At 34.8% G+C, this 24,232-nt stretch overlaps 1 protein-coding gene and 1 non-coding gene across 6 annotated transcripts; one reads left to right on the plus strand and one right to left on the minus strand.

Moving 5' to 3' along the window:
* Positions 1-3,614: 3,614 nt before the first annotated feature.
* On the minus strand, positions 3,615-3,696 carry TRNAS-GCU (transfer RNA serine (anticodon GCU)). Its single transcript has one exon. It is a non-coding gene; the product is annotated as a tRNA-Ser (tRNA).
* Positions 3,697-4,780: 1,084 nt separating this feature from the next.
* On the plus strand, positions 4,781-17,777 carry LOC132186304 (uncharacterized). Of its 5 annotated transcripts, none has more exons than XM_059600207.1 (9): positions 4,784-4,916; positions 6,051-6,189; positions 10,985-11,114; positions 11,218-11,330; positions 12,620-13,750; positions 14,847-14,884; positions 14,973-15,171; positions 17,063-17,151; positions 17,512-17,777. In XM_059600207.1, exons 2-8 carry the CDS (start codon positions 6,055-6,057, stop codon positions 17,063-17,065), a joined length of 1,749 nt encoding a protein of 582 aa, XP_059456190.1. In that variant the 5' UTR covers positions 4,784-4,916; positions 6,051-6,054; the 3' UTR covers positions 17,066-17,151; positions 17,512-17,777. The 5 variants fall into 5 exon arrangements, with proteins under 5 accessions (XP_059456217.1, XP_059456190.1, XP_059456199.1 ...); XM_059600216.1 differs by lacking the exon at positions 6,051-6,189 and adding an exon at positions 6,697-6,764; XM_059600226.1 differs by lacking the exon at positions 4,784-4,916 and adding an exon at positions 6,697-6,764 and having other exon boundaries at positions 6,110-6,189.
* The last annotated feature ends 6,455 nt before the right edge of the window (positions 17,778-24,232 follow it).

The raw sequence follows: 24,232 nt of genomic DNA on the forward strand, positions 1-24,232 counted from the left end.
CCCATAAGTCATGTTCATATTGTTATCATCTTTCTCACCGGATAGATGATTGCCCATTGATTAATCATTACATGATTGATAAGGATGATGCTAGCAAGTCTTCACATGAGCATGCTCAAACTATCACCATACTTGGGAGTGAGCAAAAAGTTGTCAACAAGGTGGAAGAAAAAGATGAGCAAATTGAGCCCCCACCAACTCCAAATTTGTCCAATGACAAGGAAGTGATTACTGAAGCTCATTCATTCGTCACAATCCCTCTTGAGACACTTTATGAACCCCAAGCTTCAATTCTTCAATGTCTCAAAGAGCCGTCTCATCCTAAACCTCTTAAGGATCTATGCACACAAGGTCACAAATCTAGGAATCATGTTCCTAAGAAGATCCTTCAAAGCAAGCAACTAGGCTACCTAAGACGACAAAACATCCTTTCAGAGGGCTATCAAATTCTTAAGAAGAAAGGGTGGAAGGGATTGGTTGGACACTTGAATGATCGGGGAAAACACGGTGAATTTTCTTTTCCGCATTTCATTTCTTAATTCCTTTACTTTTTCATTTTATTTCACGTTATTTTATTTTCTCTTTTAACAGCAATTGATCTGATGATGCTTGTTCTGTGAGAAAAGTTTGCTGTTAGTTTTTTTTTTTTTGACAGGTGTCATGGTGTTCAAGTTTGGGGGACGCCTTGGCCTTTGCACATTCCGATTCCTCACCCCACGGTATTGTATCTCTTGTCACGTTGGGATAATGTGTCATTTAAGTTTGGTGGACAAACACACTGTCTGTTTGTTTAATTGTGTCTGTTTGTTTGTTTCATTTTGTTTTATTTATTTATTTATTTTCAAAAAAAAAAAAAATTGCTACGTTGTTGATTATACATGAGTTACATTGTGACTGTGGTTTGCATTTCATGGGCTTGTTTAACATCTCAAACACATCATGTCATTAGAAATATGAGTCTTTTGACTCATTTTTGGTTTAGAGAGACTTCATATGTTTGAGTTGATCATCACAAGTACATTAGCATAGAATTTGTGAGGTATGAGATTTGAATTGAATAGTGTGTATTTTGAGATTTGTAGGATGAATTTTTTATGAAACTTTGGCTTGAAAATAGATAATAATAATAAATAAAAAAAAAATCATTTTGAGTTTCCTATTGAGTTACCGGATCTCTTACCTTATTAAGCATTGAGTGTTTGTTCGCGTAAAAAGATGTGAAATTCAAGTTGGTTGTTTGTATAGCTAGTTTGGCTTTGTAACTTTTTTGACTTGAGTCATTAAGCCCTTAGGGATGCTTTTACATCTAGTGTCCTAAAACTATCTAGTTTGGGAGTCACTGGCTCAACACTCGTTACATAGGTTAATTAGAAAGCTTTAAGAAGCCGAGAATTGCACAGCCTACATAAAATTTTTTTTTTTTTTAAAAAAAATTGCATATCTTGACTTAAGCCTTGGTTGTTTTCATCTGAAAAAATTCCTATGAATTTTGAGGTACACAAAAATTTGGGAAAAATTAAAGCCTCGTTATGGTTTGTTAATTTCACTCTGCACTTATTGGAGCATGTGTTGTCTCAAATTTTCTTCTATGAGTGAAGTGATTTTGGATGTCCTAATGATATGATTGTAGTGTTTAGTTTGTTAAACTTGCTTATGAGGTAAAAACCATGTGTTTGTGTGGAAGTTAATGTTTGTCAATAACATAGTGCTTAAAAATAATGTTTGTGGATATCATTGCTGTTAAACCCTTACGAGACTTCACTCGTCCAATAGGGATGCCTAGGGGTTTAAAAGGCTTGTTGCATATGCTAAATACAATCGTCTCTCCCACGACAGAAGATTTATGTTTCTTGTTTTCATTTTGTCTTTCGTTTTGTTTTATTAAGGGACTAGCAAAATGTAAGTTTGGGGGTATTTGATGTGTGCCAATGATTGTACATTTGGACCTCTTAATTTATATTAGTTAATCTTTTAGCTGTGTCGAAATCTAATGCTTTGTGTTAGTTTTATGTTTTTAGTATTTTTAGGTTGTTGAAGGAAAACTGCGCATTTAAACTAAAAAATACGAAGTTTGGAAGAAAGCCACCAAGGAGCAACATCGCATGAGCACAAATGCGCAGCAAAGGGTTCTACATGCATTGGTGCGCTCGAGTGACCTGGCCATCCGATCGAGCACACCCACGGCCAAGACTTCCACCAGCGCGCGAGCACACATGCGCTGCAGGAGAAAAACTCACGCTTGAGTGCACTCGAGTGCACCAAGTGTGCGATCGAGCGCAATGACCTGGTAGAAACTCATTTAAGTGTCCATTTTAGGGTTTTAAACCCTAGAAGCCCCTATAAATACAATGTTAAGCTTCAAAAAGAGGAGGCTGGTGACAAAGTCCGATTTTCAACAGTTTTACTCTCTTTAGTTTAGTTTTCCTTAGGTTTACATTTATTTTCAATAATTATGTGGAGCTAAATTCTCAACTTAGGTTGAGGATGAAGCCCCACCGATGAAGAATGACAACACTTTTGTAAGTCAATATTATTATGATTTTATGGGTTTTTAAAGTTTCAATTGTTTTACTTTAATTCAATTATTGAAATTACTTTTGGACATCTATTGTGATTCCCGGATACATGTGATGTTTTATGAGAATTTCATATAATTGTTTGTTTGGATCTTGATTAAAATAAAATTGGATATCTATTATTATTATTTTTTTTGTCATATTGAAATTTTCTATCCCACATTTTTCTCACATCAACTACAACACATTGTCACTTTGCCCATATGAACTGACAATCCTACATAAGGGTAAAGTGACAATGCGTTGTAGTTGATGTGGGGAAAATGTGGGATAGAAAATTTTAAGATCGCATGTGGGGCGCACGTGACGGGTTGAACATCTGAGTTAATGCCTTTAACTGACGGAATGAAGGTTTTGGGCACAAAATGGTAGTTTGATAGGGTTGGGCAATAGGATTGTTAGTTTATAGGAGTAAAATGACAATTCGTTGTAGTTGATGAGGAGAAAAGATAATTACCCCAAAATATTTCAAAAAATTTTGATATCCACCACTAGGTGACAGGTTAATTGGGTCGTATTTTGGTTGACCAGTCACCCGTTTTGCCACCCTATCAACAATTTAACATGTAACTTTTTAAACCAACCCAACTGCTCTCAATGAGGTCTCTGTCATGGGTTTTGTCTTATTGTTTATTCCCAATAAATGAAGCAATTTTTTGGTAAGTAGATCATAATTGAAAGCAGTGGGTTATATATATATTTGACTGAAATATATATATATATATATATATATATATATAAGAAAGAGGAAACAACATAGTATGTCTTTAAATATTGTTGTGGAGGCTGCATAATAGATAGGAGACCCCATTAGGTAAGATCATAAATAATGCCACTTTTTATTGTTGACAGAATTTAATACCTCAACCAGACCATTTAAATAAAACTGACCAATACTAAATACTAAAAACATATGAACAGAAGGAAGGATTAACATGTCTCACAGACCAACACAATGAAAAAGTGAAATATACCGAGTAGATTAAATTGAAATAGAGAGATGTACCGAGTAGATTAATACGAAAGAAAGAAGAAAAACGTCGCCTGAGAGATTCGAACTCTCGCGGGGAAACCCCATGTACTTAGCAGGCACACGCCTTAACCACTCGGCCAAAGCGACGGTTATGTTCATAGGCGGACAAATAATAATAAGAATCAAATACGTGAAGCTTTGGTTGCCATTGGATTTTATATTCAAGTTTGGTATGCTAATTTTTGGAACGAACTAGGATTTTTAGTTTGTTATTGAGTTCTTTTAACTTGGTGCATAAACATAGCCAAGTTTTAATATAATGCTGATGCAATAGATAGTCCTAATCAATTATTGAATAGTCATTGTTTTAAATAAATTCAACATTCAGTTTAGATTGATACATCAACATTGTGTAATAGTTGTGAGATAAAAAAAAAAAACACATGATATATAACATTTTTCGTAGCTAAATTTTAGTTAAAAAAAAAAAAAAAAAAACTCACTAGCGCCCTACTGAAAAAGATGTCATATTCGTAAGACAGGCCCAATTGTGTCATTTGGCATCAAATCTATTAGTTATTTTTTTAGAGTAATATTACTCTTTACACTTATTTATTACACTAATTTTAAACTGACTAATGTACACATATTTTATGAAATAAGCCATATCAATTGGTATGAAATAAGTAAAATAAGCTCGCTTGGTACATCATGCACCTGAATATGGTAGTAAAAGCCCAATTGAGGCCAAATGTTAAATGTCATTATTGGCACGCTCTGAATTGGTCTTAAGTTTAGTTTTGATTTCAAGATTGAGATATTTAGCATATTGTGAGATAGTTAATATGAAACATACCCGGATTGTCAACCCGTTTACATGGGCAGGTGAAATTATTGGCAATCCTTATCTTCCTCACCAAGTCTTTTAGCCTCCACAATTATTGGAATAGGATTTTTTTTCCTTTCAAGTAGTGAAATGGGAAGCTTGTCAATTGCCATAATCAATATTTTATATTTTATATTTTATATTAAAGATGCTGTATGTTTAAATTATAAGGTAGCCGTGACAGAATAAAATATGGGCAATAAAATGGATCATTATCCAAGTTACAGCCAATAGCCATTGATTGCAGAACTCACGTTAATAACGATAGCGCCACTGGGACAATCAAAATGACCGCCACTATCATACTTTTTACGAAACTGCCATTCCTCGCACCGTTTTTCCGGTCTGAATCACATGAAAAACAGAACCAGTCTTTGAAACCCGTTGCAGACTGTTGACTCTTCTCTGAGTCCTCTCTCTCTCTCTCTCTCTCTCTCTTTACCAAAATTTTCTTGCACTTTCCGGGAAAATCTCGGAGCAGGTACGTCTCTCGTTCTCTTTCTTCTTACTTACTTGTTCTCATTTACCAACTCCATGAAGATGAATTTTTGAGTGTATTGTGTCGTGTACCCCCGTTTGGTTGCTAGGAAAATGTAGGAAAAGAAAAGGAAGTCTTGCTCAAAATATTTAATTATTCGTTGCTTGGAAGAACCAGGAACTCTTCGGAACTGTGTTTTATGAGTGATTTGGGTAAAACCAAGTTGTATTTTGAATTTCATGATAAGGAGATCAACTTTGAGATTAGGATTGGGATTTTTTTATTTTTCTTATTTTCTTTCTGTTCCTCCGTTTTCTCAGCTGCCAAAAGGAGGGCTGGGTTGGAAAGGATAAGGAAATAGGAAAATGGATTTTCTGATGTTTCTCTTTGCGTGTTATTGGAGGAAATATGAACTTACTATAGGACATAAAATCGCATATTGGTTTCAAATTATGACCTGTTGTATTTGCTTCTCGCTTTCTCTGCAAACGAACCAAGATTGATGTTCTTGGGTGCAACCTTTCTTTTATTTATTTATTTTATTTTTTTGCGTGAGTGAGTGTGTTTTGAGATGATAAATCAGGTAAAGAAGTTCAGCAGATGACTTAAGCTTAGCTTATTGATGTGCACACCCTCTATTAGGTTATCATTTTCAAAAGTAGTAATCTTATCAATTCTTCAAATAGTCGGTGATATCTTAAAATTTACGTAAAATAAAGAAGAGGATATGTTTTGTTAATGAAAAGTACAATAATCATTAGCGGCTGATATATTTGGTGCCACCATTTTACAGTGGTTTTTAATTCTCTAGAGTTATGATCCATTGTTCTAAAATTTTCAGTTTAAGATCTCAATGGATTTGTAATAATGATTAGCATCATTGTGATATTTTGGCTTGGTGCCCTTCAAAAATGTGCATAAAAGTGGAATTACCTTTTAGGCCAATTTGATAAACTTACAAGTAACACGGAATTGATTCTGATAATTCCTGATGTGTAACAGTTCAACCATGGGTGTTACTTGAATTTTTTTTCCTTCTCTAATAAAGTTCAGCAAGAAGACAAATCTTACATTTTCTTAAATTAATGAGTCAATGATATAGATCATTGTTCTTTCATGTTGACTCTTTCACTCCAGGTTGATGGCAAATAAGACAAATGAGGATTTTTATTACAACCTCTCAAGGAAAGAGCTTCAAAGTCTCTGCAAAAAATATGGATTGCCTGCTAATAGATCACATTCCGAATTGGCAACATTGCTGATATCATACTTAGAGGTGCTTTTTTCAAGTTTCTTGTTTTTGTTTGACCATAATAAATCACATATAAAGGGAAGGCAGAACCTTTTTTCCCCTTTATCAGCTGTTACATGTTAATCTTTATTCCTGTTTTTTTATTTTCACCATATTCTGTATTTGAGCTGATAGTTATAAACTATTAGTGTGCATGTGCTTTATAATACATTGTTTATCCCACTTCCCTTTAGTGTAAGCTTGTGGGATTGCTGATATTCTCAAACATGTTATTAAATGATGGTTGCTTATGATGTCTTCTATTTAATTCTCGTGAACTCTTGTTTCTAATATTCTTTTGCTTTTTGCACTGCAAGTCCCACATTTGGTTCATGGTTATTGGGTGAGCCTGCATGTGAGGGTTTGGCAAGTTGATGTGTGTTAGTGTTTGATTTTGTTGTTGAACCATTGCCTAATAGCTCAAGCATTTGGTTTTGATAGGTTTCCAACATAAACTTGCCTACTTTGTAATCATTTTGACTGTTATTGTAGGAACTATAATTTGGAGCTTCACGAGAGTTAGGGAAGGAAAAAAAGATATGTTTTGGGGGATCTTTAGGGTTGGTTCTCTCATTTTTTACTTGGGTTTTATACTTCTTTCATATGCTTATGATAGATTAATTTTTGAGAGATACAACAAGAATGATGGGTTTGGGATGTTTGGCTCTTTTTGTTTTTAATGCAAAGTTGATCATACCAAATTTTTTGACATGTATAATTTTCCTGGTGTTAATTTCCACTTCCTAGAGCTGCACCTCTGGAATGTGATTGCAACTGTTGTGGAGCATTGAGAGAAACCTATCAAAAAAAAAAAAGAAAAAGAAATAATTGCTGTAATTGTATAAGAAAGAGCTCCATATTTATACTTGAGATAGAACAATGGTCTTCATTACCTTTTCTTCCTCTCCCTCCTTTAGGGCTTATGTGACACCCCTTTGCATATGTCTGAACTAACGAAAGTATTGGGCCTTTATATTAAGGACTTTTGACCTATTAGCTTGGTGGGTGGAATTTACAAAATAGTTGCCAAAGTCCTAGCTAATAGGTTGAAAATGGTAGTGGAGAAGATTATCTGCAAGCATCAAAATGCTTTCATAGGGGTAGGCAGATTCTAGACTTTGCTCTTATTGCCAATGAGTGCTTTGATAGTAGGATTAGATTCGGGGAGCCAAGTGTGTTGCACAATCTGGATATTGAAAAGGCTATGATCATGTTAACTGGGAATTTTTGTTGTATATGCTAAGGAGATGCGGCTTTGGGGAGAAATGGCGTAAGTGGATAGTGCATAGTATTTCTTTAGTTTACTTTTTTGATTTGGCAAATGACACTCCAGTTGGTTATTTTAGTAGCTCCTGTGGTTTGAGAGAGGGAGACGCTTTGTCCCCCTTACCGTTCGTTATTGTTATGGAGGAATTAAGTAGAATGATTTCCGCTTAGTAAACAGGGGTAGATGTTCAGGTTTTGCTGTGGGTTCTAGTCATGATGGTGTTTTTGACATTTCTCACATTTTATTTGCGTATGGTACTTCAATTTTTTGCGGGGATAACCCATATCATCTTCATAACTTGCTGTGCTTGTTCTTATGCTTTAAAGTGGTTTCAGGTTGGAGGATTAATTTGACTAAATCAGAGTTGGTCCCCATTGGCAATGTCATTATGTGGAAGTCCTGGCCAGCATCTGGGGCTACAGGATTTCTTCTCTTCCTATGACATATCTAGGCCTTCCGTTGGGAGCTCCGTTTAATGGGATAGCATTATTAAGAAGATAGAATGTTGTTTGCTTGGTTGGAAGATGATGTACTTGTCTAAGGATGAGAGGGTTACCTTGATTAAAAGTACTTTATCTAATTTGCCTACTTACATGTCTCTTTTTCCCCTCTTGGTTGGTGTTGCCAACCACATAGAGAAGTTGCAGTGAGATTTTTTGTGGGGTGGTATCGGTGAAGAGTTCAAATTCCGTTTGTTTAGCTGGTCTACGGTTTGTTCTAAGATCTTAGAAAAAGGGTTGAGGGTTCATAATTTACTTTTGTTCATTTTGGAGAAGTGGCTTTGGTGTTATGTTCATGAGAAAGAAGCTTTGTGGAGGGTGGTAGTGGACTCTAAATCTGGTAGTGTGAGGTGGGTTGTGTTCTAATGATATTAATGGGTTGTATGGAGTGGGGCTTTGGAAGAATATTAAGAGAGGCTGGGTTAGTTCTCTAGATACACTAGATTCGTGGTCGGTGATGGCTCTAAAATTAGATTATGGCATGATGTGTGGTGTGGGGATCAGGCCTTAAGGTAGTCTTTCCAAACTTGTTTAGTTTGGCTTGTTGCATGGATGCCTCTATGGCTAACCATTTGGTGTTTTCGAGGGATTCTCAGAAGTGGAATATTAACTTTCTCAGAGCGACTCATGATTGATAGGTGGATCTTTTTAACTCGTTCTTTAATTTGTTGTACTCTCCCAGGTTAAGATGGGGTAGCAAAGACAACCTTTGTTGGGTACCTTCTAGGAGAAGGTTGTTTGATGTCAGATCTTACTACAATGTCCTTATTCCCCATGATAGCACTCATTTCCCTTGGAGGTGTATTTGGCGGAACAAGGCCTCTTTGAGAGTGATGTTCTTTGCTTGGACGACTGTTTTGGGTAAGATCCTAAACACGGATAATTTTAGAAAGCGGCATCTCATTGTTGTTGATTGGTGCTAGATGTGTACGAAGAGTGGGGAGTAAGTGGACCACATTTGACTCCATTGTGAGGTGGCTAGTACCCTATGGAATACCATTTTTAGCCTTGTAGGGTTGGATTGGATTATGCCTAGGGAAGCTGCTATGTGGAATATGGTTTTGTTATGCCTTATGTGGTGTCTTTGGAGGGAAAGAAATGATTGATGTTTTGAAGACCGTGAACGGATGATGGGTGATCTAAAGGATTTTTTCTTTGAAGACTCTTTACCTTTGGACATTTGCCTTTGACTCTAATCTTTCTAGTTTTCTTGTTTTTCTTGAGCTTTTTTTCTTCTTTTAGCTAGGTGTATCACTTGCGTATTTGGGTTGCTTCTTCTGCGCTTATTAATAAATTGCGTTTAACCTCCAAGGGGTTGGTTGAAGCGGTAAGGGTCTTGGTCTTAGTGACATTCCTATCAGGTCTAAGGTTCGAATCCCCTTAGGTGCGTGCAAATAATTCCTTGGAGCCATTCGCTAGCGAAGCCGGAGTATTACCTGATCCGTGTGAAGGGGGCGCTTTGCATGGGTCTGAGGTTTACCCAACTGGAGTGGGTATACAGAGTACGCTCTTTAGCCGGTTTGGGTTGGCGTGGGTCATGCTTGAACGAGTTGTTGACTTTTGTGCTTGTTGGTGGTCCTCTGGAGGACGAGGAGTGCTATGGTGTGGAAAATGGTGCCTATTTATGTCTTCTGGACCTTATGGAGAGAGAGAAACAATAGGAATTTTGAGGACTTGGAGAGCTCCATGGAAGATATTATAGCCTCTTTGATGCATACTTTGTATATTTGGACTGCGGCATATCTTACCCCTTTGTCGATTACTTTTACGAACTTTCTTACCTGCTTTTCTTTTTCTAGTTAGGTGTTTTTCATTGAATACTTCTAATGTACTTGGGGGCGCCTTACGCTTTTAATAAAACATGATTATTACTTATCAAAAAAAAAAAAAAAAAAAAAAAGAAAATTTATGTTTACTGATCAAAATATTATGCTATGCATGTCTTTGATTTTCTTGATTCGACTTATATTTCTTATTTAACAAGGTTATTGGCACAGATCTTGTTCTATCAAGTTCTATACAAGCCTTCTTTAATTGTTGAGCCATTATCCTAATTATTTTTAAGGTAATAATGCAATTAAAAGAGGGCTTATGTTCTTACAACATTGGATGGCAGGCTAGCCCTGTACTACTTAGTTATCCTAATTCCTGACCCAGAAAATCCACCTCCTAGGTAGGACTGATGATGATGGTGTTTTCACTTATCTGTCATGACATTTGGTATTCACTTATGTTATAAAGAGGCCATCCTCTGGCTGCTTAAATTAGTTATTTAATGTAGAGCATACTAGGATTTACTGTTAAGTTCTTATCTAGTTTGATTGGAATGCTTCTAGAAAAAGACCTTCTGAGAGTACATTTCATTTCCTCTGCCAGTATCTTGTTTTAATAGACGCATTTTCTGTGGCCATTTATTGTGGATAATCAAGCCAGCTTACCTTTTTTTCTTTTTTGGTTGTTGACAGATTTCATCTTCAATTGCTTATTTGCTTCACAAAATTTGCACATAATCTTAAATATTTATCCTCTAGAAGTCTCTTTGCTGGAGTCGTTGTATTGTAACATATATTTGAGGTACTCTTTATTTACAGATGATCAATGTGGAAAAAGCATATCATGCTCAAGGGTAAAAAGGAATCCATCTGACCATGATGTGGGTCTCTGACCTTAAGCTTTATAGACATAAAAGCTTATTTCTGATTGGTTTGAGCTAGGGCCAAGTGGGAGCACTCAGGCCCAGGCTTTGGGTTATTAAAAGCTCTGGCCATCTGGGGTTGTCTTTTTTGATGGGCATATAGTTTGAGTTCCAAAGAGTATAACGAGCATTTATAATGGGGGACTTCCAATCACCAGTTTTTGAGGGGCGTCACTCATTTTAAATGTTAGTGGTTGGCTTGTGTGTTTGTGCTCTTTAAATAACATGCTTTGAGTTCACATTTGTTTAAGATGAAGTTGAAACTCTTGTATTAGAGTCAAATTATACACTCGGTATTAATATCCGAGTAATTTGCAGAACAAGAATTTAAATTCAGTATCATCAGTTGAAAGTTTAGATGGGATCAATGAGACTTCGCCTCCTACTTCATCAATACCACAACTGAAGCCTGGAGCAGAGTCAGACCCTGCTGTGGATGCCAAAAAAGGTTTTCAGTTTTTACTGATTGCCTAATTAGTTTGAGCTTCCTATTTGTAAAATTAACTTGTATTTTAAAATGGATGAAAAATAACTGGGTGCTTTTGTCACAGATGGCCATGGATTCATCTTGTGTCTTAGAGAGGAAGAGAAAAAGGGCAATTACTCTCAAACTACTAAATCCAATGATTTAGCTTGTTGCTTCGGAGCTAAATACCATGATAAGGTTTGGTTCTTTATGGTTGTATACCTTTTAGGTAGATGGCTCTTGGCATGCTAAAAATATTCCTTTCCAAGTATTATATCCCTTTTGGGCTTATTGTGTCGGTTTGTGTATGACAGTTTATTTGGGAAAGATTTCTTGACTTAAATAGAGCTCCTAGGCCCTAGATGACGTTTCTTGGAATGGGGTCTAAATAGCTGCCTGTTTTTCATAACCTCTCCTAAGCCATCTTTAATCCCAATGGCCCTATGCTGCATGAAAGGTGTTATAAAATTGTCAGGCAAGAGAGAAGGATAAGGAGAATAAGAGTCTAGTGCCTGGCTCCTCTATAGATTCACACATAGAAGTTCCAATTACTTCTTACTAACACAAACTTTCCTGACACCCTCTGTCAAGTTGGAGCATAATTGTCCATCATGGTCCATCGTGCCTTGCATGTTTAAGATATTTGAAAGTGATTCTTACTTAACGCCCTTGTAAAAGCATCTCCCAATAGATCCTCAACATATATAAGATGCGTCCTTTTACAACCTTGTCTTGCAAAAAATGGAATTAGACTTGCGTGTTTGGTTCACTCATGAAATACTAGGTTACTAGCTATATAAGTTACAATTTGATTTAGAGAGAGTCTTGTGTGTTTGGTGGACTTGTTATTAAAAACGCTTCCCCCCCAAGAAACATCTCACCATTACATCTACATGTTGTATGAGGCATAGTCATTTACTCTGAACAGAATGTAACTCTTGCTCATGCAGAATAAAAGAATTTACCAGAAGAAAAGGGGTTAGCAAGAACCAGATTCAGGTACCATGTTATAAAATTCTCAGATAAGGGAGAAAGATAAAGAGAATAAGAGAGTTTGATACAGATAGTGCCTCCTCTTTATACCTAGCTGGAAATAAAAGCCTAACACTAGCATTTGTTAAAATAATGGGGACAATTAACCCCACCCACATTGGTGTCCTAACAAAAGGATTGCACCTTCTTGCCATTTTTCTTTAAAGGGAGCACCGAGTATCAGACAAGGCAAAGTTTTGTTTGTCTGCAAGTTTTTACATAAGCAAGATGACTAATCAATTTTATGTCAATGAGCTCTAGCTCAAATGGAACCTCATCTCCCAGTAAGACAAGGTGAAAGGTGAGGTTGTAGGTTCAAGACGGGTGGTCTGAGTGGCCTGAGAAAATGGGGATGCCTTTGGTTGGGTCCTTTGTTTCATGTTTGTAAAAATAGTTTCTTATCTATTAGATTACTATTCTTACATTGCTAGTATCAATTGTGTCTTCCTGTGCAGGATTGCGTAGGTGGTTCAATATATAATCTTCCGGAGATGTCTCATTCTAACATTGCTTTCCAATGTGACAAAAGTAGTTTAAACCATAAAGAGCCCCTAAGAGAAAGCTCTGGAAACACTTATTTGGGTTTTGCAAGAGATGGCACAGAGGAAAATATGCCCCAGATAAAAGGTAGAAATATAGATGTCAGTGTATGTCCTGTAGAAAATGACATTGCTTCCTCTATGAAAAGTTCTAGAGTCTCTTCCACTTCTTTTGAGTTTCATGTCATGTCAGAAGAGGGGATTAATCTTCATGTTGATTTGAATTCAAGCCCATCAGATTGGGCTAAAAGATTCAAGAATGAGGTTGACATATGCAAGGGTGTTCACGGGAACAGGTCACCGAGTTTCCATCAGGGCCTTGGGCACTTTGGAGAGACTGATAAACAAGTAAAAAATTCCTGTGTATGGAATATGGATTCTGGGCAAATCAACAACAGTCATGTACCGACAACATTTTCCCCAAGTTCTAAAACGACAGAAAATGATCATATGGGTTTTGAACAACCAGATAAAGGTGATGCATCTTTACTATCCTGTGCAATAGTGCCTTGCAGCGTGGTCATAGATGTGTCTGAGAATTCGAAGAAAGATCAAGTGCTTATCCCATCTGAACCAAATTCTAATACACAGGACCAGATAAATTCTGCTGCTGAGTCCTGTGCTAAAGATCAGTGTACTGTAATCCTTGATACAAATGCAACTGACACTCCACCGATAAAGTCAGCATGTAATTCTGTTGTCAACTCAATGTCTGATGGTCCACTAAGTCCTCTCCAGTTAAAGGATCAAAATTCAAACTTTGTTGATGAAATTTTTGAGAACTCAACTCTGCAGAACAGTTGTAGTATTGTGAATCCCAGTTTGGTATATCCTGGATGCTCGGCTAGTGGTTCCATGGAGATGCCAACATCAGAAGTTGCAAGTTGCCATAAAGATGCATCATGTTCACCTTATGGCAATGGTGGGTTCCTGGATTTGGTTGATCCGAAGCTTAATACAGAGACAGAACAAGGAGGACTAGCCAACTCAAGCGAGCTTGATCATGACACTTGCAGGAATCTTTTGCCAACATGTGTTGAAGAGTGGGTATGGTTGATAGAACTGCTGATATTCTGTATTCCACATTTTAAATGTTTGTCTATATTTAACCTCTGATCTGTTTTTTGTCTATAATATTATTGGAGAAATCTTATATATTTGCTGAAGATTAAGATAACTTATGAGTTAATGCATAATATGTGGTGTACTACATACAATTCGTCATATGCTACCAGTTTGAGGTTTAATAAAATTAATAGTCAATATCTCTTAGAAATAAGATAAATATTAGATTACACAAATAGGTCAAGCTCACTAAAAAAATGGACATGCTACTTTGAAATAGAAAAATAATGTATGAAATTTGATCTCATTTTAACCTGAATAATTTTTTTTCTTCATTAACTTCATTTGTGTTGTAGGCAACTGTTCTAGTATTCTTTCTTTATAATATAGCAGAGGCAGTAGAAAGTTAACGTTTGAGAAGTATATGTGTAATGTTTAGTTACTCTTAACTGTAAAATTTTGAAACTTTTCAAACCCAATCATAGGTCTATCGGTTTAAATGATCATAAAATGCCTTCTCTCTGCCTCTTTCTGGCTTGTTTGTCAAGCATATACTGGTTAGCGACTGATGGATTCTATTTTTGCATGCTTGGTTTAATATTATTGCTTTTAACTACTTATTTTGTCTATGCTTGTTGGTCCATATATTTGAAAATTTTATGTTTTATGTGGCATATGTTATTTAGGTCTTTCATTTAACCAAGTAAAATTCTCTCTGGTTCTTTATTATAACTTAGAAAAGTGGCTTAAAATATATATTTTTTATTCATCAATTAGCAAATTTCAATCGAGATTCATTGTACAACACATAATACACTAGGAGACTATCTAGGAATATATTATTTATGTTTTACCCTTATTTTTTTCGTTTTAATATCTCTCCTTTCTTTTGGTTCCAACAAACACACTCCCACTTATACACAGACATGCACAGTGGAAAGGAGGGAGGGATTTTCAAGGCAATGTAATGAGATTTTTTAAGATATTTATCGCATTTTTGCAAACATAGATATATGTTTTCTGCCTGGTAAATTAGATCACATTAATTTTTTTTTTGGCAATATCCTATTGTTTGCAGGAGAGAAGCAACATCATCAATGGAAGGGAGAGTTCAGAGTAATCTCTCTTGTTGATCAAAGTTCTTTCTATGGTATTTCTAAACTTAAATGGTAATCTAAGCATATGTCTCTTTTGCTCCTTTCAGATGCTCACAAATTGATAACTCAGTTGGGAGGACTTGTTTAAGCTCTAATGATATGGAATCTAAGGAACTTCACAAAAAGAGGAAACATGTAGATAGAGAAGATAAAATCTCCTATTATAAACCTGATGCCAAGATTTTAAGAAGCTCAAAGCATAGTCGGAAAGTCCTTCCAAGAAGATCCATGCGGCTGATAACTAAGGTTTTTTTGACCTTTTACTCTTTAACTTTGCAACTAATATGGTTTTTGGTTACTGCAGTAAAATTATATCAAACATACTATTACACATAAGTTTGAATGTGCCTAATTTGTTTTTCCTACCACTTCAATGCGTACTTTTGTTCCATGTATAGCTTCCCCCCTCCCTTTTTTTTGAGTTTAGAAGAAATAGTGCATTTTTTTTTGTCACTGTTCTTTAGGCTGGAAATATTCTTTCTTTTAAAAATAAAAATTGGTTGTACTTTTTGTTTTTAAGTTTTTCCTTGATGCATTTTTTTTTCTTCTATAGGTTAACAGGTATGTAGTCTTCAAATATTTTGGTTACAAACTGCAATGAGCTCATTCTACCTGCTCTCATATGCTTCCTTAGTTCTTTTTTTCCTTGGTTCCTGGATAACTGCTACAAATAAATAAGAAGAGCATAAAAAGCAACATAACATTGAATGTGCAAAAAAACCTTGCATTATGTATTGTTCCTTTTCCAGATGGTAGCCTTATGGACATCATGCGATTATTATCCTTTGCATCTTGGAATCTGTTATATAGGTTCCTAAATGGAGCAAGAGAACTAATCAGGTGTTCATACTGTGGACACAATTACAAAAATTGTATGTGCATTTAAGTATCAAGCTTCCCCCTCCCCCTCCCCCCCACCCCCATTTTCAGAGTTGGCGAGAATGGAATATGTAGTGAATTATGATTTTGTTGTATTGCAATTGCTGCATTGGTCTTTGCAGCATAGATCTTTTTGCTGGTGGGTTCCGTTTCCAAAAAAAAGCTGCTCCAAAATTGGCTTGGTTCCAAGCTGTATAATCCATGTTTAAATTTAGCAGGGCTAGTTAGACTTGGGTCTTTTTCTTTGGTTGCATCATGGACATGTGTCTTCACCGATTAGTCAAGGTGAATGGTTATCTGCACCAATAACTATGTAGGTCTATGAAGGACTCTAAATACCATGTCTGCTGGTTTGCCTGCTTACCATTATCCATATCATCCGATGATCATATATGTAAAGTATATCCATTCATTATGAAGGTATTTTACCTGGAGGAATGCTAGACTTACAAACAAATTTTACAACATAATGTGGCACAATATGATTGGAAATGAGATAAATTCAACTTTTGAGAAACTCAATCATATTGTGTCACATGATGTTGTAAAAGTTTTTTTGTAAAATTTGTTTGTAAGTATAGCATTTTTCTTCTACAGAATTGGTGGTGGTGGTTATATAGGTTGTGAAACTCAATCATACAACTTCTTTTCACTTTTGAGTGGGTTCTTGCCATGCACTCCAAGCCTTGAAGTCAAAATGACCATCCATCCTCTCCTTAAGACCACAGTTGTAAAACCTGGTGAATCAGGCGTACTACTGAACATTGCCTCTGAACTATGAAGTTATGTATATATATAAATATATTTTCTAGCAACTCAATCTTTATTAGTTATGACAAAAGTGATAACCATATCTCCAAGTGAACTGGTACCAGATTGTGTTATTCACATACAAACTTATACATGGAAATACTTATAAATGTTGCATGTGTCTTTGCATTGCATCAATTGGTTTAGGCAACCCAATGTCCTGCTTCGTAAGTTATAAAACTTTTTTAAACGTATGCATGTCCTTTTTCCCTTTTGCCTTTTGGAGCCCAGCTTGTCCTAAGGCACTTGTTACTGGGTTCATTCTCTATATTTTTTTTATCCAAGGAACAATACTGATAATAAGTGAGGTACTTAGAAGACATGCTTTAGTTTGTTTCCATCACTATTTAGAGACTGCCTTGTTGGAAAATTTGCATATCCTTGTATAATATATGCGTTAGCTTATATACTTCATAGTTTTTCTTATGTATTTGGTTTTCTTTTACAGTGAGTTCATGAAGTTCATGCGGGCCACAAAAGAATCATTGGCTTAAGTGAAAACATATTTCATTTTCCCTACTGGGAGTACAGTTTATAGTAAGTTTGAAATGTTCCTCCGTCTCTGTTTAGAAAGCAATAGGTCGTGTTCCATTGTATTTTGTATAGCAATATGAAACAAATCATTCTCAGTGGATTCATTCTTTATCTTAGCAAATCCTTAATCTAATTACTCTCATTATCCACTTGTGTATTGGAAAAAAAAAATTTAAAAAAATAAAAGCTGCACACCAGGCAATAGATTATGCCTCAAGTGTAAGAAGGGCTAGCTGATTGAATGATTCCAATTTCATTGATGGTTTACTCACAATGTCTTTTGTTGCCCTCATTCTTGCTGAGTTTTGTATATTTTAGAAGATGATCTCCTACTTTTGGACTAATAATGTCAATGTGTTGCAGGTCTCTACATTCTTTGGGGAAACATTATACCGACTTAACAAACGACAAGGTAGTCTTTAAACTTATTTTCTTTTCTTCCTTCCCCCTACAGTTGTCACAAAGCCAATAGAAAAATTCATTGTTGTGCTGGTGTATCAGGTTTTTGAAAATTGAACTCTGTAATACTATATTCATCTGGGTTTCGTAGTTGCTTCTATTCATTAATGTATTGACATGCCACTTCTTTCTGCTACATGAATATAATAGAGAAACTGAACTTGGCCCTAGATTTATTTTGTTTCACAGAGGTAGAGTGTGTGTGAGATCTTTCTTTGATTTTTTATTTTTATTTTTATTTTCAAATACGGTCCTTACATGTTAGCTAGAGATGGAATTGGGTGAGTCTGTGCAGAGATTTATGGATTAAGATCTTCTAGAATTATGTATGTATGTGGTTGTATGTATATAGCCTCATACTACGACCTTACTTTCTCTCTATATATATATATAATGTCTAGAATAATAGTTGAATCGTTTATGGGGCTATTTAATTCCCATCAATTATGGACAGCACATGTTTTAGTCATTGCCAGCCCATAGATCTTTTTAGGCGTTAGAAGGATTGTGATTGACAAAATAATAGTGGTACCAGGATTAAAAATTTAAAGAAATATCACGTCACATCACCTGATCTGTTTCTGATTTTTTATTTATTTATTTATTTTTATTTTAAACCTTAATTATCGACGGTACATCTTTGTCACTCATGGCTGTAAGTACTGTACTCTCTCACTATAATAAAAAATAGGGTAAAGTCTATTTGATCCCTTTAAACTATCACCTCAATGACAATCTACTCTCCAAACTATCAATTGCGATAATTTACCTTCTAAACTATTAAAACAATGATAATGTAATCTCAATTTTCAAAAGATGACAAAATTATCCTTACTAAAATTAAATTAAATTAAAAAAAAACTAAATTTTAATTTTCTTTCAAATTTTTAAGGATATTTTAGTAAAAATTTTATAGGGGTAATTTCGTTATTTTGTTAGCATGGGCGCCGCCGGGGGGGGGGTTTTGAGGGTAGGGTACATTATCATTGTTTTGGTAGTTTTGGGGGTAAATTGTCGTAATTGGTAGTTTGAGGGGGTAGATTGTCAATGAGGTAGTAGTTTGAGGAGGTTTAGTAGACTTTATCTTAAAAAAATATTAGACACCGATCACCCTTTATGGCACTACAAATCAATATTTTGAAATTAGTTTATTGATTTATATACAAAACTAAGCGTCAAATTATTAGGATTAAAAATGGGGAAAAGGACTTTAAAAAAATATGCTTCAAAATGTTCTCCCTTTTGGGAAACAAAATGCTTCAAAATATATATATATATAAATTTAATCTCAACAAGCATGACAATTGCTCCATATTATTTCCAAGCCTCGACTTTTTTTCTATTGTATTATATATATAATACAATAGAAAAAAAGTCGAGGCTTGGAAATAATATGGAGCAATTGTCATGCTTGTTGAGATTAAATTTCCTTAAATAATTAATGCCCATTTGAGTGCAATACTTTGAGGCATCTTTAAGACAAAAATAGGGATCCAGAGGTGCATTAGGGTTCTGGTTTTTTTTTTTAGGGCTGGTGGTGGGTTTTGTAGGCTTCAGTGTTTGGGTTTTTTGGGTTCTTGCTTTGGTTTTTTTTGCTTGGTGGTGGTTATAGTTGGGTTGGGTTTCTTTGGGGTCTGTTTTTTGGGTTTTTTTGGGCTACCTATGTATACTCTTTTGTGTACTTAAAGGCGCATTGCGCTTTTTTTTGATATATGCAATTTACTTATCAAAAAAAAAAAAAAAAAAAAAAAAGACAAAAATAGGGATCCGGCTTATATCACTACTGCATAGATGCTATTATCCCAAACTGTATCGTTTTGGATTTAGTAAAAGTAGGTCTCTTTGCTGAACGGTACACGCTAATGACACACTGAGGTAGTGAAAACTACCGGATCCCAAAAACAGTATATTATGACATTATAACCAATTACTAATTAATGATCGTAAAAACTTATGCTAATTTATTGCAAAAATATGAGTGCATTCATAATAGTCGGTAAAATGAGGGTTATTCAATAAATACCTCACTCCATGCGGGTTTTTCACAGGTTCATTTGTTGCACTTGTCTTACCGCCCATGTTTCAATGCACAATCTATGAACTAGAAGCGCTTCTTTGTAACCTAGAGGCTACTAGAGTCTTCTTAAAATTTTCAAACTTCAAATTCTAGAGATTTGATGGTACCCTAGAGATTGGATGTAGAGAGGGGGACAAAAATTTTCTCAATTTTTTGAGTGCCTTAATGATGAAAGGTATGCTTAGGTCCTTTTAAAATCAACGTGGTGTCTCTCTACTAGCGTCTTAAGAAGGGAAACCTTCTAGTAGAGTTCTATTCTAATCCAAATTGATGGGGAGTTATCAAATAATCACAAGTAATGTTAGGGACCATTTTTTATTCTCTTTTTATCCTCCCAAAGTGACTTAAAATCACTTAACTTTTGAGATGGATCAAAATGATAATTTTAAAAGTTAAATTAACTTTGTGAAGAAAAAAGTAGGATAAAAAGATAGTCTCTATCATTACTCAATAACTATCTTAGTTAGGATTCTAATTCTACTAAGGGCATGTTTGGGATTGCGTTTGAGAGGCCTAAAAGTGTTTTTAACACTCAAAAAGTTTGTTTGAAGAAAAAAGTGATAGTTTGACAAAAAAATTAAAAGCGCTTTTAAGGGTTTAAAAAATTTAAAAATGGCCAAAAAGTACTTTTGGCAAAAACTTAAAAATGAAGCTTTTGCTCAAAAGCGTTTTTTGACTTAAAAGCTCTATTTCTCAATCGCAATCCCAAACAGACTCTAAGTAGTAACTAATGTAGATGTTCCACATTTAATTTACAACATCTTTCTCTCGTCCACATTAAATTGTCTCATCCAATCATCTCCTCATACCGAAAAGGCATAGTACATGCTCCGTGGAACCATATCAATACAATGGTCTACATGTTAAAGTAGCGACATCATGACATACATCCATGTTCAAATGGTATAAAATGTAACATCCAAGAAATAATAAGCATATTTTATAAAGAAATAGATTATAAAACATGTTAAAGAAGTGAATACTATGTGATTCTTTAAGTCTATGATCAACTGGAGTCGAGTGTAGAAATAAACTAGCATAAAACGTTCATTTCAAACTAGATTAAAGAAAATCTAGGAGAATTGATTTTTCTTTTTTTTTTTTTAGCTAAAAGTGCAATTTGCACTAGACCAAACAAGTATTCCGAAAGTTCACAATCAGAATTTCTTTTTCTTCAACACTTAAAAGAGGGTCATTTTAAAGTGAGAAAAATATTTGGAGAAGGAAAAAGTGAGAAAAATATTTGGAGAGAAAGGAGATGTTAGATCTCAAAGTTTTGGAGCATCTTAAAGAGAAATTGCTTGGTAGAAATTCTAAGTCTAGTTTAACTTGTTTAATCATTTAGAGTTTAAATAAGTTGTTATTATGCTCAAATTGTTCGGGAAAGTATGCTTGAATATTCTATGTAAAGTTATTATATTCAATTGCTACTAAATTATTTTAATGGCATTGTTGTTGTGCTGCCTAAATACAATTACGTATTCTACAGTAACATTGTTGGAACGTCCAAGTAATGTTAGAGATATTTAGATACATTTTATATTAATGCCGCCGTAATAACGATTTCCGTATGGAAATATGCGTTAATGCTACATAGCCGTTATAATTCTTGAGTGGTATTATGATATTCTAGATATCATAAACCATTATAATGTTCAAGTGATATTATGATATTATAAACACCGCGTTATGCTACCTATTTTTGGATAAAGTATAAGGAAATTAGTCTTTGGTCTAGATATTAGCTTTTTAGAAATAATATTAGATATTGTCGTGTGTATGCGCGCTAAATTGCAGTGAGTACTTGAGTCGTGACTCAGGAGTCCACCTTATCAGTTTGTGAAGCTTGTCAGTATATGTAACTCTTAGAGAAGTTAATTAACTGGTAATTAACTCCTCAGTATACCTCCTCGTCTATTTTTCCTAAAGAATAAGACCAAGAGATTTTTACTCCTAAAAAAGAGAATACTAATAAGTAGCAGAATCATATGATTTTTTTTTTTTTTTTTTACTTTATCAGCATTAATCATTACAATCAGATCATCTACTAAGGGAGAGACTTATATGAGGTAGTTCAAAACTACCGCATAGTGTGGTAGTCCAAAACGACCCCATTTTGGGCAATAAAAAAATAATTTTTTTAAAGAAAAAGAAAAATATTAAAAAATTTAGAAAAGAAAAAGAAAAAGAAAAGAAAAAGAAAAATCAAAGGGGTGGCCTATGGCCAAGGGAGTGGTCCGGCAACCCCCAAAAGGCCAAAAGGCCAAAAGAAAAAATAAAAATAAAAATAAAGTTTGGGTTTTGGGGGTGGCCTGACCACCCCCAAGGGCTTGGGGGTCGTTTCGGCCACTCCTTATGGCCAATATATGGGTCATGGGTGGCCAAGCCACCCCCTTGGCCATGAGGCTGGCCGAAACCACCCCCAAGCCTTTAGGGGTAGTCCGACCACCCCCAAAACCCATATATATACTGCTTTTGGCCTTTTGAGGGTGGCCGGACCACCCCCTTGGCCACCCCATTTTGGCAGCCACTCCTTTGATTTTTCTTTTGTTTTTTAATAGTTTTAGTTTTTTAATATTTTTATTTTTCAATTATTGATTTTTTAATATTTAATGAATTTTATATTATTTCTTAAAAAAAATTATTTTTTATTTTTTTATTGTTGGTCATTTTAGCGGTAGTTTTGAACTACCGCATGTAAGACTCGCCCCTACAAAAAATCATCACATTGTGTAAAATTACTATAAATATCATCATTACAAAATATCCAAACTAAACCTTAATACATACATGTGTCTCAAAAATTATAATCTACAACATCACCCAAAAATACTAATTACCACCAGCAACCTCCAAAATTCTGTAATGGCATAAATTGAATAATCACTACGCCAAATGGCCACAATTGCCTTGTGGTCATTCTTGAATCCAACATATAAAGGTAGTCTAACTATAAAACAACAAGTGTTTTACAAGTGAAATATACAAGCATGAGTCTACGACTTAAGGAGTAATAATATACATGGTGTGCATGCAATGAACACAATTGTTTAGTAAAATGTTGTAAATCACAGGCAGTAATATAAATGAAGTCTTTTGTTAAATAAAAGAATGTCATGATAATGCATTATAAATATGATATATGATATATTAAATAAACATGTCATAGTTAGACATCTATATGGTTTACCTGTGATATTAACTCCTTCTCGGTAGTGTTAGCACTGTTTCGAGGGACGTATAGTACAATACCGATGCGTAAATATTTTTGCATACTGCCATCGTTAGTGGCATAATCAAGTTCAACCCCTAGTGATCTACACCACCAACGATGTCGTAATTGTAACCGACATTCATTCATGGTGCGTTGGTCACCACCAATTGAATCTAAATCCAAACATAAAAAGTAAATCTCTTTGACAATAGGTATGTTTTGTTCCGAAGCGTACTAGATAAACATTGACAAAATTCATTGGTTCGAGAAAATTAATTTGCTTGTGTCAGTATCATTGCATGGCTTAAGGCTCTTAATAAAGAGAAGTTGGGGATCAAACCAAACGTCACTGTGCATGGTTGCAAAGAAAAGAAAAATCTGTATATGTGCTCAGAAAATATAACAAAAAAAAAAAAGAAAAAAGAAACAGTATGCATTGACAATTTGACATTATCAGATTTGCTTTCACATTTTTTTTTTTTTACGAAAAAAAAAAAAACAAATTGTAACTTTTGAAAGTAGAGACAACGTGTAGACTTTCCTTCTCTTCACAAATATCATTATTATTATTATTTTTTATTTGGTGGCTTTGAAATTGAGTCTTGAGTCTTGACTTCAATTTTTTTTTTTTTGACATTTTCTAATTACATGCCTTTTTATGAAATTGTCCACATTGCACCATATTCATTATTTACATTCATAAGTAACACACTACTTTCTTAAATTAGTAAAATATTATTATTATTATTATTATTTTTGTATGCTAGGAGCCTAGGACTAGTACAAAAAGGTTAGAAGGTTGATCTTTTATTTGATAATATTTTTTTATACTACTATTTTCTCAAAAGTTGGGTAATCATTTGGTACATGAGTTTATTAATTTTTAGTTCTTAATCAACTATAGATGAATTCAACTCTAGGTACACCTTCTTTATCAAGTGGTGCTTCTTGTCATCCATCTTCTCATATGAACAGTCCAATAACTCCCTAAAAATATTTGGTGTTGATTCTATGCCAACTAGTCGTTGTGGTGGATGACCATCGCTCCCTAAGAAAAAAAAAAGAAATGTTTCCAATAAATTCGCAGTATGTGACCATTTCACTAGAGAGAAAAGTACTTCCGATGATCTTGTGGCACATTGTAACTATTGTGGGGCTCCCTATAAATGTCACCCAAAAACAAATGACACCTCATCCATGTTGTATCATGTGAATACATGCCAAAAGTACAAGAGCTTAAAAGCTAAATAGGATAAGTCTCAATCTAAGTTTACTTTTGGGGCTAGACAGGGTAGTAGTGTTAACAATCTCATGATTGCCAAGTATTCTGAAAA

The sequence above is a fragment of the Corylus avellana genome, chromosome ca1 (assembly GCF_901000735.1).
Source record: "Corylus avellana chromosome ca1, CavTom2PMs-1.0".
Classification (NCBI taxonomy): domain Eukaryota; kingdom Viridiplantae; phylum Streptophyta; class Magnoliopsida; order Fagales; family Betulaceae; genus Corylus; species Corylus avellana.